At 35.6% G+C, this 18,010-nt stretch overlaps 2 protein-coding genes across 3 annotated transcripts; one reads left to right on the top strand and one right to left on the bottom strand.

Annotated features, from left to right (window-relative positions):
• The first annotated feature begins 569 nt into the window (after window positions 1-569).
• On the top strand, window positions 570-14,991 carry LOC114243586 (uncharacterized). Of its 2 annotated transcripts, none has more exons than XM_089728560.1 (12): window positions 570-976; window positions 1,284-2,761; window positions 3,531-3,641; window positions 4,819-5,012; window positions 5,849-5,979; window positions 7,125-7,210; window positions 10,732-10,833; window positions 11,581-11,636; window positions 11,725-11,806; window positions 13,043-13,245; window positions 13,683-13,814; window positions 14,592-14,991. In XM_089728560.1, the coding sequence occupies exons 1-11, from the start codon at window positions 853-855 to the stop codon at window positions 13,804-13,806; spliced, it is 2,691 nt and encodes an 896-aa protein (XP_089584686.1). In that variant the 5' UTR covers window positions 570-852; the 3' UTR covers window positions 13,807-13,814; window positions 14,592-14,991. The 2 variants fall into 2 exon arrangements, with proteins under 2 accessions (XP_089584686.1, XP_089584687.1); XM_089728561.1 differs by having other exon boundaries at window positions 625-976; window positions 1,287-2,761.
• Window positions 12,924-17,186, bottom strand: LOC114243588 (uncharacterized). The gene is made up of 4 exons (XM_028175129.2): window positions 16,663-17,186; window positions 16,413-16,561; window positions 15,011-15,122; window positions 12,924-14,691 (listed from the first exon to the last, which is right to left on the bottom strand). The coding sequence occupies exons 1-4, from the start codon at window positions 16,926-16,928 to the stop codon at window positions 14,547-14,549; spliced, it is 672 nt and encodes a 223-aa protein (XP_028030930.1). The 5' UTR covers window positions 16,929-17,186; the 3' UTR covers window positions 12,924-14,546.
• Window positions 17,187-18,010: the final 824 nt, after the last annotated feature.

The raw sequence follows: 18,010 nt of genomic DNA, 5'->3' as shown, positions 1-18,010 counted from the left end.
TTGTAATTTGGAACATATTTAATTTGCCTAAAAGTAATCTTATAGCAGGGCTTTTACTCTGAATTGTATTCTTATTAAGCGTACTCATACGAATATGAAATTTAATATTATTTTAAGAATACAGTTTTATATAAACATGTTTTAATTTACTATATAAATTCCTGAGATTGTTGCCTTTCTTTTAAATTTTTTCGAGCCGCTTTTTTTTCTAGTTTCCTCTAAAAGTCTAGACAGCAGGGATATAGCTTAGACGGTGCAACAAATTTCACATACAGCATCTAGCTTTAGACTTTAACATAATTTACATGATAAAAGAGCGAAATTTGTATGTTTCTTCTTCAATTAGATAAGTATATCATAACATATAATATCACAATCCCAGTTAATCGAATAAATTTAACTTTGAAAAAGAAAATTTTAAGTCAGTCAGTAATCAACGACTCGATGAGATTGCATCGGGTTATTTAAATTTAAGATTTTTAATATTTCGTGGGTATAAACTACGAATTTAATAAAAATATTAGGAACATACAGTAATTTTACATTTTAATCATCTCTTAAAATCACAGGGTTTTTCATAAGCTCAAAAGACTCTATCTTGTTTCAACTGTCAGAGAAAAAAGCAGTCACCTGCCAAGTGCCAATTCAGCCATGTAAATTTTTGTTCACAATAACAAAATTGAACAAACTTATTTCGTATTTGTTTTTCTTGAAAATTCATGTTAAAAATAGCTATGTATGTTTAAATATTCTCCCATAACCAATGAAATGGTTAATCAACCTTTTCTGACGCAAACAGTCCGAGTTTCCTGAATTATTAAAGTGCAGTATGGGATAACATTATTAAAAAGAATGACTGAGAAGGGTTTCGAAGGCGAACAGTCTACGTCTTCTTGGGACGTTCCCGGACCGTCGTCTCTGGGTGCTATTCTGGATACTGCCTTCACATCTAGTGCTGACAATCAACAGAGAAATGGTATTTCTGTTTACGTTTTGCGGTGTTTTTAAGTTTTACAATGACAATTAGAATAATTAAAATAAGAGTCAATTTTAACTACAAACAATTACGCAGTATTCTATTACGTACATATTATGCAGATACCTACATCACAAGTAATTCGTACTATATTAATTGTTATTAATTTGTTAAAAATGTTAACTGCTTTATAATCTCGAAACCATTTTTTATTTTCAAAGACACGCCTCTGTACCTGCCTTAATCTTAGGTATTTTAACGTGGATTATTATTATTATGAACCTGTCAACTTTGTTTTGTATTTTAGAAGAAATGGAGTGTGATGCTTTGTTTGCTGAGAGTGATGATGAAGTGGAGGTGCTACCCACATCTGATATTGCATCAAATATACTTAACGAACAGGTGCCCAAACCAGTATCATCTAACTATGTGAACTCAACAATCTCAAATCCAACATTTGATGTTAACTTACAACCACTCTCAGAACCTTCATCAGCGCATACTCCAGTGCCTGAAGAATATCAACCTTTACCTGATAGTTCCAGCTCAATTGAAAACGCTTATTATGAATGTCTAAACAACTTGGACTCTAATCCTGGCAACAGACACATGCCAGATGTAAACATCAGGTATCAGCCGAAGCCACCTATGCTTCAAAGAAGCTGCTTCTATCCAAACTATGTTCACTATCGGGAATACTTTAGTTCACCATATCACAATAATGTTGTTGTGCTTAGTGACAATAGAAATTATATGTCTCATCCACTTCCATATGGATTACCACCAAATGGACGTGGACCGGTACACGATAGCTCGGTGGGTATTAACATGACATATAATCAAAACATAACATCTGAAAACAGTCGCCGTGATCTCTGCCCAAGTAGTTTAGAAAGGCCCAGTAGAAAACTAAATATATCTCCAAGGAGAAGGCAATCTAGAGAGAGTGAACCTGCCTCAAACCCAATAGAACTCAGTTCTGATGAGGATGACAATGCATCTGCCCCTAAGAGAAAACAAGGCCCTAACAACACAAATCATCAAACTCATGCTAGAGCCGAAGCATCAACAAGTACTGCCCACACAGTTGATCCTGCCTGGGTCGATGTTAAAGAAGAACCACTAGATGCAGCTCAATCATCTGATTCGGTTGTAGACAGAAATGGCAACACAGGCATGTCGTCAAATAATCTAGATGGAAATCAGCAGCAATTGAATGCACAAGTAAATAACCCAAGTCAGAATGTTGAAATTAAAGGCTGTTTTCCGAGTTCTACAGAAACAAGTAGACTGAATCATCTTTATAATTTGCAACAACACCTAAGGGACTGTCAAAGAAACATTTCATCACATAGTGGCCACCAAGGTGGATCTTACCAACGTCTTCACCATCGTCCTCAAAATTATCATCAGGTAACTGGATACGCCCATACTGAAAGCAACCCAAACCCTGGAACATCACGAGCATCTCAAGTTAAAGTTGAACCAGAGAATTCACCTTCAGTAAAACAGGAGTCAAGTTCAATGAGTTCTTCAACATTACCACGCGAAGTCAAACTAGAAGCACCAGAGATAAAACCAACTTCTCAGATCAAAACTGAGCCACACAATTCAAATCAACAACAAAGTTTAGATGTCACAGTAAAGACTGAGAGTGGTAACACCTCTAGGATGAGCTGTGATGCTGACAATGAAACTGTAGCCGGGAATACATCTCCACAACCCAGCACTAGTGCAAAATCTGTTCAAACTAATATAAACTTAGTTGGACCCAATGCAGTTGAGGTAAAAGAGCTTAGATTTTTTTGTAATTCTCAAAACTATAAATAAAGTAGGAAGTTAGTTTTTGCAGATATATGCATACTGTCAAAGACAGTGGTAATTGCTGTTACTCTTGGATGACATTCCAACTCTTAAGGAACTTGGTTTAGAATTTACAAATATATACTAAACTAGACTAATCTTTAGAAGGTTAATATTCTTTCTACTATTTCAAAATTCAGGGATGTACAGTCAGAAAATCTTACAGCTTATATTAGCAACACATTCACCAAACTATTTCATTGCCGTGTTACTTTAGGGATAGTGTTATTGTTTGGGTCAAGGAAAAATTAAGAATGAAAATGTAAGATGACCTGATGTTAACTGAAACACAATGTAAATGAATTTTGAGATAAGAAGTTAAAGTCTCGATTGTATAAAAAGTGCCCTTTGAACAAATTGTGCAAATTGAACTTCAAAATCCTTACTTTAGCGGTCAATAAAAATTATAGTCTGCTGCTGGTTAGTAAGCATGGGAAGACTTTCTGAAATAATATGATAAATCGTTCATTTAAAACTGCAATTTATAAATTAAGGATGCCCAACATGTTTCAATATAGTACATGCCTGCCTTAATTAGCCATGAACGATATCACAAAAGCTGATAGTTTTTATACTCATACCCTCAATTATTTTTCGAATATTGATGATGTAAATATGTAATACCCTCATTTTTAAAATTATCATAATTTCAATATAACATTAAAAAAATAAAAGATTTAATATGTTTTAGGACTTGGATACCTCATCTGCAAACATGTTACTGGCGGCCCCTGATCTCCAATTAGACTGGGTCTCAGACTCTAGTTCAGATGACGACGTACAACTGTTGGGGCCGGATGTGGTGTGTTAATATTCAGTGTTTACTTTGAAATAATCAACTTACATAAAAGTTAATAACAGTCTCCCTAATTACACAACTGAGGCTCTGTCGAATTGTGTTCTGTGTTTTGGAAATCCTCACCTTGGACTTAATATAAATATTTGATTTTATATATATATTAATATAAACTAAACAATTGCTTACTTCTTCTTATTTTCGATTAAAGAAATTGACTTAAAAAAATTAAATTCTTGTTAATTAACATAATATGGTGGTGTTATATTTCTTAAAAACTTTTTTTATTGCTTAGATGTGTGGACGAGCTCACAGCCCACCCGGTGTTAAGTGGTTACTGGAGCCCAAACTATTCTTGTCACTAAAAAGTGAATGATCTTATATTTAAGTTTTCAAGTTTGTTTTCAATTTTCACATACAATTAAGGACAAAAGACTTGCTGATGTTTGGTTTGGTTATGTAGACTTAAGTCGTCAAACACTTTCTTACAGTGTAGTGATTAGAAGGCGCTTTAAATACACTGGTGGGTCTAGTGCTCGGACTACGATAGAAGTTCAGAGAGCTTAAGCTCACATAAAATGTTTTAAGTAAAGCTTAAAAGAGAAACAGACCTCGTCCTTAGTAAGATTTTTTTCGAAAACGATACAGTTGAGTAAGATAAACGTTGTTATTAAAAAACATGCTTAAAGTAATATATCGCCAAAAGTACCACCAAATTAAACAAACGTAATTTATATTTATCTATAACAAGGATTACATTCCAGCTAAAACCAATGATCCCAAAATTCAAATTATATTGTACTAGCGACCCGCCCTCGCTTCGCTTCGGAAACATTAAATTTTATTAATAGCTGGTCTCGCGATATTACCCGCGGCTATTGTCGTACCGCAAGTGACGCCGCGGGGTGAAGCTAGTCTAAAAAAAGTAGCCTAAGTTACTCCTTATATCATCAGCTACCTGTCAGTGAAAGTCCCGTCAAAATCGATCCAGCCGTTCCAGAGATTAGCCGGAACAAACAGACGGACAAAAATTGTAAAAAATGTTATTTTGGTGTATGTACCGTATATATATTCATATGCATGTATGTAGTAAAAAGCGGTTATTTCAATATTACAAACAGACACGCCAATTTTATTTATATGTATAGATAGTAGCAGATTGGTAAGAGTAGTGTATTTTCAGCGGCTGGTAATAGATCTGACGGGATCGCCAGAGGGCGCCGCCAGTGAGGTCGGCACCTCTCCGCCCGCGCCCCCGCAGCTTCCCCCCGCGCACACGGCCGCCCCCGTGCGACCCGCCCACACCGCCCGAGCCTTCGCACCCTTTCAACACCACGTGCATGATGCGCCACCACCGGCACATCTATTGCGCAATAGGTATGTTTTTTTTTTTGAAGTACCACAAATTATACTTAGAATTTTTTTTCATTTAATTTGTAATGTGTCTAGAATATCTTCATCGTGTCTTCGATATTTTTTTGTTCGTTATAGTATTTAATTATCAACATCATGACAAGAATGAGGCAAGTGAAAAACCAAAAGTTTTTGTTTGCCTTTTCTGTTTTGTCATTATTTTACTTAGTTGAAACGTTTTCATCACCTAAGTGCGTACTAATTAATAATCAAATGTATAAAGCGTTTAAATGTACAAAATTAACGAGAGGAAAATGGGAACAATTCGAACTTTTAGAATTATAGAAACCTATTTAAAAAAAAATTGGATTTTACCTTTAATTCAAAAATGGACCTAGCACGACCCTTTTCAGCGATTCTTGTTAATCAAATGACCAAAACTAGCTTATGAAGGGACATATTTATCCATCCGTCTCTTTCACTCCGTCCCCTTCCTCTTTATGGTCTTTTTGGCCCAAAAAAAATATATTTTTGGATTGGGTCTCTATAATTTTCGTCGCGCTCTGCGGTACCGTAAGTTTGGTGTAGCCGGTATAGCGGAGCTCGATGTGGTTTAGTCGGTAGTTGGTTTTGCGGGGCGAGCGCCTCGCGGGCCTTTTTCAAGGCGTAGTCTTCTGCGAGGAATTGGGGGATGTGGAGGACCTTGGCCCTCCTCGTCTTCCTCTTTGGAGGCGCCGTAGTCCAACATAACCCGGTCCGTTACCCCCCTCGACCGGGTATTCGTAAATGGGTCTCTATAATTCTAAAGGTGCGAATTGTATAGTTGAGTGAGCCCTGACGCGATATACGTTTGGCGGCAGACCCGGGCCGGGCTGCGGAGGGTGTTGCTGCGTGTCGCTGCCGCACGGCGCGCACTACCACGTGCCGCACCCCGCGGACGTGCCGCACGCGCCCGACGTGCCGCCCTCCCTGCGCGCTCCACCGGCACACTGTCAGTATTAGCTACTCATTTATTTATTTACATATTTTTTTAAGGTATTTTATGACCTGGTAACTAAGACCTTTAAGTCATGTCTTGTTTAAATTTTTATATTCTTATTTTGATGAAAAATGATAATATGGAGTGAAATGAAATGAAATGAAGATGATTAATTTGAGACATTAAATAAACTGAGATGAAATGAAATGAAATAAGATCAGATGATATGGGATGAAATATAATCTCAGTAAAATGGTAGTCATTTACTGAAATTTTTTCATTGGACTTTTTGGAGGATCCCGGGAAGTTACGTCCAGCGACTTTGTTTCATTTTCCCACATTTTTGCACTTTCACAGATATATTAAATAGTTAATAAACCACCGTTATTAAACACTTAAACCTGAAGAAAAACTAAATAGACAAAATAAAACAAATCACACAACTTCACTCCTCGCGTTCCCGCCAAAAAGTTCTTATTTATTTACAGATAACCAACAGTTGCCATCTTTAAATAAAATGTACAAACCTAATGTAGAATAGGGATCGCAGCGCATACAATAAATCTTCCACTGTTCCAAAATCTTCTGTTAAAATAATAATTAAATATTAATGAACACATTTATTACGCTTTGCTTAATTTTTTTAACCGTCTTCGCCATCTTTCTTTTCTCTGTCATTCTGCCTGTCATTCTCTTCTCCCTTTCCTTCCGTTTTCTCTTACTCACATCTTAACGTTCCGTTCCACGCTCTTTTCATACGTTCCGTTCTTACCAATCCTACACTAATGATGACTAAACACAGTCAATTATAGATTCCCCAATGTAACTGAAATATAGAAAGAAATGAAAATAAAGGTACACAATTAAAAAAAAAACGAGTTTTGAATACTGAAAAAGAATTTGTTGTAATCTTGTGACAAAGTTTTATGGATGACTTGGCAATTTATACATGGCCTTGTAAAATATATTTTACTAGACTTGATTATAATTTATACATGGTCCTGTAAAAGATTTTTATTATAAGGTTTTGTATAATCTGTTTCCAAATTACCATAAGGATGTGTTTATTTTATTTTCTCCTTTTGTCTGTGTGTTATAACATCACAATTTCACAAAGCTGCAAATTGTACGAGTATATTTTGTATATATGTTTTCAGTGGGTGACAGGCGTCGCGACGGACTATCGGTGGCTCCTCCGTATTTGGTTCACGAGCGTCTGTGGCAGCGCCAACATCACATGCTGGTAAGTGTCTTTTTTAAGGGAATTTATGACCTGGTAACTATGACCTTATTTTAATTTATATTCTTATTTTTATGAAAAATAAATGATTAATTTGAGACATTGATCAACTGGGATGAAATGAAATGAAATGAGATGAGATGAAAAAATCTCAGTAAAATAGTGGTCATTTCCTGAGATTTTTGCAGTGGACTTTTTGGAGGATCTTTTTTCATTGTCCCCTTTTTTTTTTGTTCCTACCTAAGCTGGTAGCCTTGAGAGGCTATTCCAGCGTAACCTTAACTAGTAGGTGAGCTCACGGGGCTCAAACCTGACGACGTTGCTAACACGAACCCTAGCAAGAGCCGTGCTTTGCAGAATCTACCACCGGATCGGAAACGCGACCCACTGAGAAGATCCGGCAAGAAACTCAGTGGGCTGTGTCTGAGGGTTAATTACTCGTCGAGCTCTTCGTCGCAAGCGATGGGTTCGACGAGAACGGTGACCGGTGCTTGAAGTACCTAAAAGCACCGTTAGTGGATCGGGAGGATCCGAAATGACGTGTTTTGGGCGACGTCGACTGCTTTCCATTCTTTCCGCAGGATCGGGACCATTGTCCCACATTTGTGCACTTTCACAGATATTAAACAATTAATAAACCACCGTTATTACACATTTAAACCTGAAGAAACACTAAATAGACAAAATAAAACAAATCACACAACTTCACTCCTCGCGTTGCCGTCAAAAAGTCCTGCTAGTAAGTGTAAAACCGTTCATAACCTTTCAGAAAAAAAAAATACATTAGTTTGCTTGAATGAGCAATTTAACAGGCAAAGGAATAATCAAGAGCCCTAGTATTCAAAGTTGCCAAATACATATGCACATATATTATAACTGTGAAAGCGAGATGTGTTTTCGTAAAATTGAAAGAAAGCACTTATTATAATTAGTTGAAAACCGATTTGACAAAATCAATTTCCTCGAAAGAAATACTCAATACGTAGATGACCGTGAAACGACCATGCGTTCGAATCTCGGATAATCTTTTTTTATTGTATTTTTTGTCCTATCGTAATTACAATGCAACTGAGACAACCTAATGACTCAAAATGGATCAAGTTGTAATATATATACAAAGGACTAGTCTCTTTGATGTCGTCGTGGCCTAAAGGGGAAACGCCCAGTATACTCATGTCAAGGACGCGGCTTTGTCATATTTTTTTTGGAATTATGGATAGCTCATTCTCAAAGCCTTTTCAGCTTCACTAAATGCGGCTGGTGGTGAAAATCCGCAGCCAAGTACACATTGTTCTAAGGCAATACGTGCTTAACTCGTTTTCATTAACGATTTCTGCAGTACGGGAATAAACGTCGTTTTTTTTTATTAGGCACACAATACACATTACAAGTTAAAAAAATACACAATAAATAACAACAAATCGGCTTTGCAAATTTGAAATCTCTAATGTGTATAAATGTAGTTTTCGAGAAAATCTAATAAAACTGCCCCCTGAAAAAAAAAATGCAAATATTTTTTTTAGCGCATGGGATACTTTTATCTACGATAAAATACAAACCGACACTTGGGGTGTTTAAGATTGACGCGTAATAAAGTGAAATATTGAGATATGCACATGGAAGTTTTTGTTGAGTATAGGTATTCAAAATAACCTTCTTATTATGTAAATAAAATTTTTGGCCCAGAATGTCACATAGGAGAATTTCAATTTGCAACGACGAAGTAAGAAATCTGGCTTGTAATATAAGCCGTGTGCGCACGACTAAACAAGACAAATGTGCATTGTTTGTAGAATTTGGGTTATTTTGGGCGTATCCAGCTGTAAGAATGGGACGTTCTTTATACAATAACATTCAGACTTGAGAACTGATTAGTGCTGGCGGGTGACGTTGTGATGCTTATAGGCCGCGTTAACTGCGTTGTACGATGCGTCCTAATCTGGCGCACTAAACGTTATTGTGTACTGTGTGTATTGTGTATTGCTTTATGTCTATATATACTTAGTCTGGCCATAAATACTGTTACAATTAAAAAAAATTAAAAAAAATTACATTTGAATTTGGAATCTGTCATTTTTATATGATTGCTCATTGAGTTTTCTCATTTTGGCGCCAATACGTTGTACAGTATTTTGTGATATTAAAATGGAGTGGGGTGATAAAGAGAACCGAATCGCTGTGATTGCATTACACAAAGTAGGTATAGAGCCAAATGCAATTTTTAAAACTCCCATACGCTTGGTATTAGTAAAATGTTTGTGTACCGGGCTATTAATAGATGCAATTTGACTTCCTCTGTTTGTGACAGAAAAAAATCTGGCCGTCCACGTAGTGTTCCTACAAAAAAGGTGGTCAAAGCAGTAAGGGAAAGAATTCGAAGAAATCCTGTCCGAAAGCAAAAGATTTTATCTCCGGAGATGAATATAGCACCTACAACCATGTCGCGTATTTTAAAAGATGACTTAGGACAGCCTATAAGAGACGTACTGGTCATTTCTTAACTGATAATTTAAAAGTGAACAGGGTGGCAAAATCGAAACAACTACTGAAGCGGTACGCAAAGGGAGGTCATAGAAAAATTTTGTTTACGGATGAGAAAATTTTTACAATTGAGCAACATTTTAACAAACAAAATGACCGTATATATGCTCAAAGCTCTAAGGAAGCTTCCTAATTAGTCGACAGAGTGCAACGTGAGCACTATCCGACTTCAGTGATGGTTTGGTGGGATATTAGCTATGAAGGAGTGACTGGGCCATACTTTTGTGAAAAAGGTATCAAAACATCGGCATAAATGTATCAAGGTACCATTCTTGAGAAGGTAGTGAAGCCCCTTAACAACACCATGTTCAATAATCAAGAATGGTCCTTCCAGCAAGACTCGGCGCCAGGTCATAAAGCTCTGTCTACGCAGTCTTGGTTGGAAACGAACGTTTCGGACTTCATTAGAGCTGAAGACTGGCCGTCGTCTAGTCCCGATCTTAATACGCTGGATTATGATTTATGGTCAGTTTTAGAGAGTACGGTTTGCTTTAAACGCCATGATAATTCGGAGTCCCTAAAACAATCCGTACGATTGGCAGTGAAAAATTTTCCCATGGAAAGAGTGCGTGCTTCTATTGATAACTGGCCTCAACGTTTAAAGGACTGTATTGCAGCCAATGGAGACCATTTCGAATAAGCTTTTTATACTTTAAATTGTTTTATATTTATGTATTAAACTAACACACTGTAAAAGTAATAAATGTTATTTGCCATAGATTTTTTTTTGTTTTTCTTTGTAACAGTATTTATGGCCAGACTTAAGTATATACCGTGTATGTGTTTGTGTATGTATGTATGTAATATTATTATCAATTTGGTTATTTTCACATTAAGTAATGTACCCACCACAGGACTTGCCTGCTTGGACACCCCTGGTTAACGGGTAGAGAATGCCTCAGGCATTAAGTCCGCCATTGTACCTTTGTGCATGAAGTTAAATAAATAAATAAACTAAATATAATATCTGATTGTGTTACCAGGAGCTGCAGCGTCGTAGTATGATGGGCGACATGGGCGTTGGCTTCGGTTCGGGATTCACGCCGATCCCACACGTGGCTTTAGCTCCCACTACTGTCCTAGCCGTTAGTTGAATTATAATAATTACTACGCAGTAGTCGAAGTTCGACTATAATTAATTGAAATTATAATTTTGAACATTATTAGGTATGGTTCTATTGTCATAGACTATTATATTTCTATAATCACCGATTTCTACTACACTTTAGGTAAATATTAAGTAGATAAATATTAAATAGTAGGTAAAATAGTAGGTAAATATTAAATAAAGACAAACAATATTTAATCTATTCTCAATTTGACCACAGATTATAAGCAATAAGAAAAGTTTGATAATAAACAAATAATATGCATGCGTGTGTGTGTCAAATACATGGTAGTGTGTAATGTTTTTTTTATTGATTTAGTGTATTTTGCTGTATAATTTAAAAAAATATTAAAATTTTGAACTTCTCTATATCCTATTTAAGTGTGTTAAATTTCATACTCCTCCGTCCACGCAATTTTCGTAAAAAGGGGTACAAAGTCGTTGCTTCACGTATTAATGTATAGATTATATGCGATTTGGTTTTTCCAGTTGGATAAATATTTTGTGCGATCAGATAAATGCAATATGTAGTAGTAGTTCCTCGATTTTTTTATTTTTATTGTATCGGATCATCACTACACTAAACCGTCAAGTTTCATGGTTTCATGGTGTAATACCTAATGATTTAATAAAATAAATCTGATACAAGTTATGTGTAATTCAAATACCGTTTGATGTTCTACCTGCGTGCATAGAGTATAATATATTTTTTTTAATCTTTTAGTTTCCGGATGAGTTGGAGTCACGAGAAATGCCACTTCCGCCAACACAAATGATGATGTGAGTTACTCATTATCAGAGACTGTCAATTCGTTAGCGTAGTATAGGACGTTTACTATTAATTTGATTATTATAATTTTTGTTATAGAGACAGGCAGCATGTGCACCATCATATGCATCACTATCTGCAGATGCATCCGCCTCACGTCCACATATCAATACAACCGATGGTAAGATTTTTCTTTTATGTGTTTTTTTTTTTTAAATATAATAAATAAATATTTACTAAGAATTACGCCACGTTGACTGGTCCCGTGGTAAGTTCGTAAAGAACTTGTGTTACAGGTACCAGATAACGGAAATAAATGTAAGATTTTTATTATACACACACATTTATTTAATATACATCCATAACCCTGGAAAAGACATTTATATTTATCATACAAATATCTTCCCTTGGCGGGATTCGAACCCGTGACCCCTTAGTGTAGTGACCATGTCTCTTACCACTACACCAGACGGCCGTTAAATGACGTATTCCATGTAGAATGCATACATTACCATTGTGCGGGCTGGTATCACTATCCAGCTTATTTGAACCGAGAATCAATCGTGTGTCTTAGCTTGAAACGTCGTGGGATGTCCTCAGTTATACAATACAATTGAGATTTCATAATGTTCTCATTTGGATAGCTGTATTACAATTGTATATGAGCTTCGTACTGGCCATGAGATCGTCTCCATATTTACATTAATTAAAAAGATCTTTGTTTTACCTAGTTTAATATGGCACATTATTTAATATAGCAACACATCGAAACCTGCATGTGTTTGTTTTAATGTGACCGTAATGTGGCACATTAAATATTGTGGCAACACACCCAAAGCCGCATCTGTTTTTTTTTATTGCTTGTATCGGTGGACGAGCTCACGGCCCACCTGATGGTAATCGTTGGTTACCGGAGCCCCTAGACATCTACAACGTAAATGTCGCCACCCACCGTGAGACATAAGTTCTAAAGTCTCACTTTTAACGATACAACGGCATCCCCATCCTTCAAACCGAAACGCATTACTGCTTCACGGCAGAAATAGGCGGGGCGGTGGTACCACCTACCCGCGCGGACTCACAAGAGGTCCTACCACCAGTAATTACGCAAATTATAATTTTGCGGGTTTATTAAATAGTTAATAAATCACCGTTATTACACATTTCAAGAACTTGAAGAAACACTAAATAGACAAAATAAAACAAAGACGAAGCATGTTGCTGATAACTCTGTTTCTATAATCTGACGAAGCGTGATGCGGATAATAATATGTACTTTTAGGTTATTAAAAAAAATATTTTGTGTAAATGTTTGAAAATAAATAATAATTTAATATTAAATAAAACAAATAACACAGTTTCACTCCTCGCGTTCCCGCCAAAAAATGTGTCTTGTAAAATATTCGATGCCTATTAGATACAGAGCAGCAGCTCGTTCGCGGCGGCCATGGTGCGCGCGGCGGAGGCGCGGCGGGGCGCGTGGCGGGCGGCGCGCGGCGCGTCGCGGGCCGTCATCGACCGCAACACGTACCGACACGCGTACGCACGGCCCGCGCCGCACCACCAGGACGAGAAGTGCACCATCTGTCTCTCGATCTTCGAAGTCGATTCCGACTGCAGGTCAGTAATTCAACAGATCAGGAGTGCTGACTAAATTTGTTAGTCAAAAAAAAAAAAAAATTTTGTTGAGCGTCAAATAACAAGAACATTAGAAATATGTTAAGGTCTCTAGTGTCACTGCCATTAAAGTTCAGACGTGAAAAAAATGTTAAAAGAGCGGCGCACTCGCTCTTGCTTGATTTAATTAGAATTTGAATAGCTAGGTTACATAAGAATACTTCGATATAGTTTATCATGAAAAAAATATTTTTTTCTACTAAAATAAACTAATTTACAAAATCAAACAGGAAACATCTTGTGCGTAACTCCTTATATAAAAATAATACGAATATTAAAAAATAAACTTTTTTTTAAACCAAAATTTCAGAAATCACATACTATCATCTACTTTAAATTAACATTGAGTTGATTGTATTATGATTGCTTATTAATTCCAGGCGACTGCCATGCATGCACTTGTTCCACATGGAGTGCGTGGACCAGTGGCTCAGCACCAACAAACACTGCCCAATATGCCGTGTCGATATCGAGACCCATCTCAGCAAAGATGCTACATTCTAAATTTCAAAGTATGTTGCTATTTCAAATATTATTTCAGTTTATTGATCAACTAAATATACTCAGCAAAAGTAGAGTAAGAAAATGTGCATTTCTCGATCAATATCAAATTTGATTTCATAGCTCTCAGTACATAGATTGTAAGTGCTTTGTACCAAAGAGATGACGTAACAAGTTAAACTAGTCAATTTTTTCTTTGTACAGTTTTGTTTAGTATTGGATACACAGTAACTAAGTATGATATGTACAGAATGACATACCATAGTAAATATGAAAACTGCTTGGAAAAATCAAGTTACTGGCACCTATAGAACTAAAAACCTGATGTTCAAGTTATTCTACACATGTTCATGCAATTGGGATCTTAATGAGTAGTAGTAGTAGACCCAAAAACATGTTCACACTGGTTTGAAAAACTGTAAATCATTCCCTAACAATCGTTATGTACAGGTACATATATTTAAGTAAAAGAGTGAACGTTATTAAAAACAAATTTCTAATAGTGTATAGAAAAAAACAAATCTTCAATTTGTATTTTGAAAAAAAAAAAAATTATCTGTAAAGAGTAACTTTGTGGTCATGGGATCTAAGTTCACTCTATGCATGTTTAAATAATAAAGCTCAGGAAATAAAACATAAATTTGACAACCATTTGAAATGATAACACATACTGTTTATCGAATTGTCTTCTGTTTCTAATCTATTTACATTTTTGTGACCAAATTTTAGATAAATAATAATCTTCAAGTCTTTGCATTAGACTTATCCTTTGCTGAATCTTGTTTCAGTTTCTCTTCGAGCTGTGGAGATGTGATGATAGCTCTTTGTTGAAGTTCAAGACTTTCTTGCTGAAGATCATGGTTCAACTGTTTCTGAATGTTGCATGTCCTAAAATTCATACATTAATTATTATAATTACACTGTATATAAACACATAAAATTAAGTATTACTGCATTTGTTTATTTTATATTTTGTTATTTTATGATATTATCAATTATTACAATGTTAGAGGTCAAAAGATGTGGCTATTATTGTTCTTAAATGTGAAATATTATTGTGTAATAACTAGCAAAGTGTCTATTTGTAGAATGACAATTTGCAAAAACAACTTAAAGTTATCATTTCATTTTCAAAATGATTTACTTAGTTAAAAATTGTATAATGCTTTAATAAATCTTTTTAATGTCTATTCTGGTTTTTATTTACCTGTTAGCATGCTCTATCCTTTCACAAATAGCATCTGAAGCAATAACATTCCCAGATAAATATGATATTTCTGCTGCAACTGTGGCCAGCTTTTCAGCATAATCCATATAACCTAAAAAGTAAGAAGTAAAGAACATTCTAAAAGTTAAGTAAATGACTTTGTTAAAGCCCATGCTTGCATATTAAACTATATTAGATAATTAAAATTACACTAAATTAGATAGACCAGAATTCTATTACGATTACGTCCCCGGCACGTTACTTGGCAAGAGTCGTTTTTTAGGTCTTTTTGGTTGTCAAGCGGGACGCGGGGAATGACGTAGCACCGTTCCGAGCGCACGATTGGTGCGTCAGTCGACCCTTGCCCCCCGCACCGCGTCTACGTTCCGTTCGCTCCCGATCACACTTGCGTGTACTAAAGTTGCACCCTTTTTTTATGTTGAGCTTTTATTACGAGTTGTTATTGTTTTATCAAATTCAGTTTTTATTTGTTTTAAATTTTACTGCAATGCCAGAACCAAATACCATTTTACGCGGCCATGCCAAAAAATGGTTTATGATGTGTATGTTTATGGTCGCAATTATGCGGGAAGGTAAAAAAAATTAAGGCTGACTACATCCAAAGTGACCATATAGTCGTCATACCATATAGATAGTGAGCCAAGACCTTCCACCAGTTCAGGTGCTACCATAAATTTAATGCAAGGGGTAGCACTATTAGAAAATGATAGACAGCAACACATAACTTTTAATATTAAGTATATTTTTTTAAATAAACATCTTAACTTTTATTTATAACACCTAATACACTTCACGAATTTCTCTCTTTTCTTTAATTTTCTTCTAAACGGACATGATTAAAACAAAATTATTTCAATAACCGTAGAATAATGCGGGCAATAAAAGTGACAATTTTTGAAGTTATACTTCTTTAGGCGCGTTATGAAAAGTTGATGAGAGTGAAATTTTAAGATGCGCGCGCATCGTGACACAAAATTAACAGAAATGAAGTTGCCCACTAAATCGCTCATTACAATACGACCGACGTAACTTGGCGAGTCTGAATATAGCCGCAGGTGAACTTTCCGAACCATACCGAGAATTACCGAATTTATACGATGTCAAGAAAAGGGAAATATGCGTGTTTGAGGATGTTGTTTAATCGATTTTTTTTCAAACTGATTTTAATCAGTTTAATAAAAAAAAGAAATAAATTTTATAAAAATAAAGTATAACTTCTTACGCACGTACATAAGTACACGCACCCTTTTTTTTTGTTGCATTAAGTGCAATATGCGCGACCTTACCTCCACTACTCCAAAACCTTGCCAACTTACGTGGCGACAAGTATAACAAAATATTGCACTTAAGATAGTCTTGCAAGATAAATCAATCTGCTTACTTATCAAAGTACGAAGATTGTGCTTAAGGTCACTCAAAGATCCTCGAATTGCAACAAGTTGATCCCAATGATGAGGAGGTGTTCCTTCTTCCCCCCATTCAAGTGCTTGTTGTACTAAGCATATTTCTTTTGATAGTGCATCACGTAATCTGCATATAAAGAAAATGTTTCATTTTTATTATACTGTTGGCAGCTTTAAAAAACAAAAATTATTTTAGTGTATAGTTTTTTATTGAGAAAATAACCTCACCGTTCACTTGTATCTTGTATAGCTACTAGAGTTACGGTCAGTAACTGTGTGGCCGCATTAACATTTACTGTTGTCGCCTGCTTAATCAAAAACTCGTGTTCTAACGTATCGGCACTCGATGAATCGTCAAAAATGTTGTCGCATTTTGCAGCACTAAATATTCCTAATGCAATTGGAATTCTAAAGTTTCTCGTACCACGTCCTGCGAGCGTTACATGGGTTCGGGTGATGTATCTGATAAAATTGAAAATTCTGCGGCTTAGCATTTCGTTGGGCAAAATGATAATGATTATTGATCAGAAAAGAATACTAAATTATTTGGTTTTTGTGTTGTTCAATTCAATATGATTTTTTAATAAGTGACATGATATTTTGACCATTTTAGTACGTGACAGTAGATTTTGCCATTTGTAGTAAGCACATTTTTAACAAGTTTTTGTATTCAGCTAGTACATAAATTACCAAAATATATTGTTTTTATGGAAGGGTATTAAGGAAAAGATTGAGGTTATGAATTTGTTGACAAGATTTGACAGTTGACAGTCTTTTCTAACATTAGTGGTAGTTCTATTTTTCTAACTGGTAAGACAAAAGTATCATACCATACAGCCCAGTCTTTTATATTTTATTTATGAAAAATAATCATTTGAAGTGAAGTTAAATGAAATGAGATGAGATTTTAGGGGATGAAATATATTCTCAGTAACATGGCAGTTATTGACTGATACTTTTTCAGTGGACTTTTTGGCTGATTCCGAGAAACTATGTTCAGCGGCTATGTTTCATTCCCCACATTTCCCACATTTAAGCGCTTTCACAGATATTAAATAGTTAATAAGCCACCGTTATTATACTTTCCTAAACAGAGGGATAACATAGATTGTCAGTACCACCGAACCCACTGACGATGTTCTTTAAGCTGTTTAAGCACCCGTCCGCGTCACCGCTCTATTTGAATATATAATTTCCACGTGCAACCTAGCCCATAGACATAGACACAAACTGAGTTTCTCGTCGGATCTTCTTGGTGAGTCATGAATCATGATTCTGATCCGATGGTAGATTTAGCGAAGTAGATATGAAAACTAGGTTCACTCTTACTAGAGTGCTATAAATTACTGCAAAGATTTTGTCTCTGAACCAATATTCAATGACTGCTTTTAAATTTTTGAAAGGATATTCAAAATGCTGTTGGTAGAAAAAAAAAGGTACTAGTTAAAAAACCTGGCAAAATATACTGGGAAAAATCCTTAGTTTTTTTAAAAAGATTTTCTGTCCTATTATTAATCCTCAGGTAACGTTAACATGAAAAGCGTTATTTATGTCCCTGTCCTTTGATCGTAAAAGC

Source organism: Bombyx mandarina, chromosome 07, assembly GCF_030267445.1.
Source record: "Bombyx mandarina strain Sakado chromosome 07, ASM3026744v2".
In the NCBI taxonomy this organism is placed as follows: Eukaryota; Metazoa; Arthropoda; class Insecta; order Lepidoptera; family Bombycidae; genus Bombyx; species Bombyx mandarina.
The sequence above is the reverse complement of the archived record's forward strand: the minus strand, read 5'-3'. Positions and strand labels throughout refer to the sequence as shown.

Bases quoted from the DNA above. Each gene is read 5' to 3' on its own strand.
- LOC114243586 (XM_089728560.1), top strand. From the start codon at position 853: ATGACTGAGAAGGGTTTCGAAGGCGAACAGTCTACGTCTTCTTGGGAC. The intron at 977-1,283 runs GTATTTCTGTTT...TTTGTATTTTAG, and splicing joins TGACAATCAACAGAGAAATG to AAGAAATGGAGTGTGATGCT. The intron at 11,807-13,042 runs GTAAGATTTTTC...GATGCCTATTAG, and splicing joins ACATATCAATACAACCGATG to ATACAGAGCAGCAGCTCGTT.
- LOC114243588 (XM_028175129.2), bottom strand. From the start codon at position 16,928: ATGCTAAGCCGCAGAATTTTCAATTTTATCAGATACATCACCCGAACC. The intron at 16,562-16,662 runs GTGAGGTTATTT...CTTTATATGCAG, and splicing joins ATACAAGATACAAGTGAACG to ATTACGTGATGCACTATCAA. The intron at 14,692-15,010 runs GTAAATAAAAAC...TATGAATTTTAG, and splicing joins AGGATAGAGCATGCTAACAG to GACATGCAACATTCAGAAAC.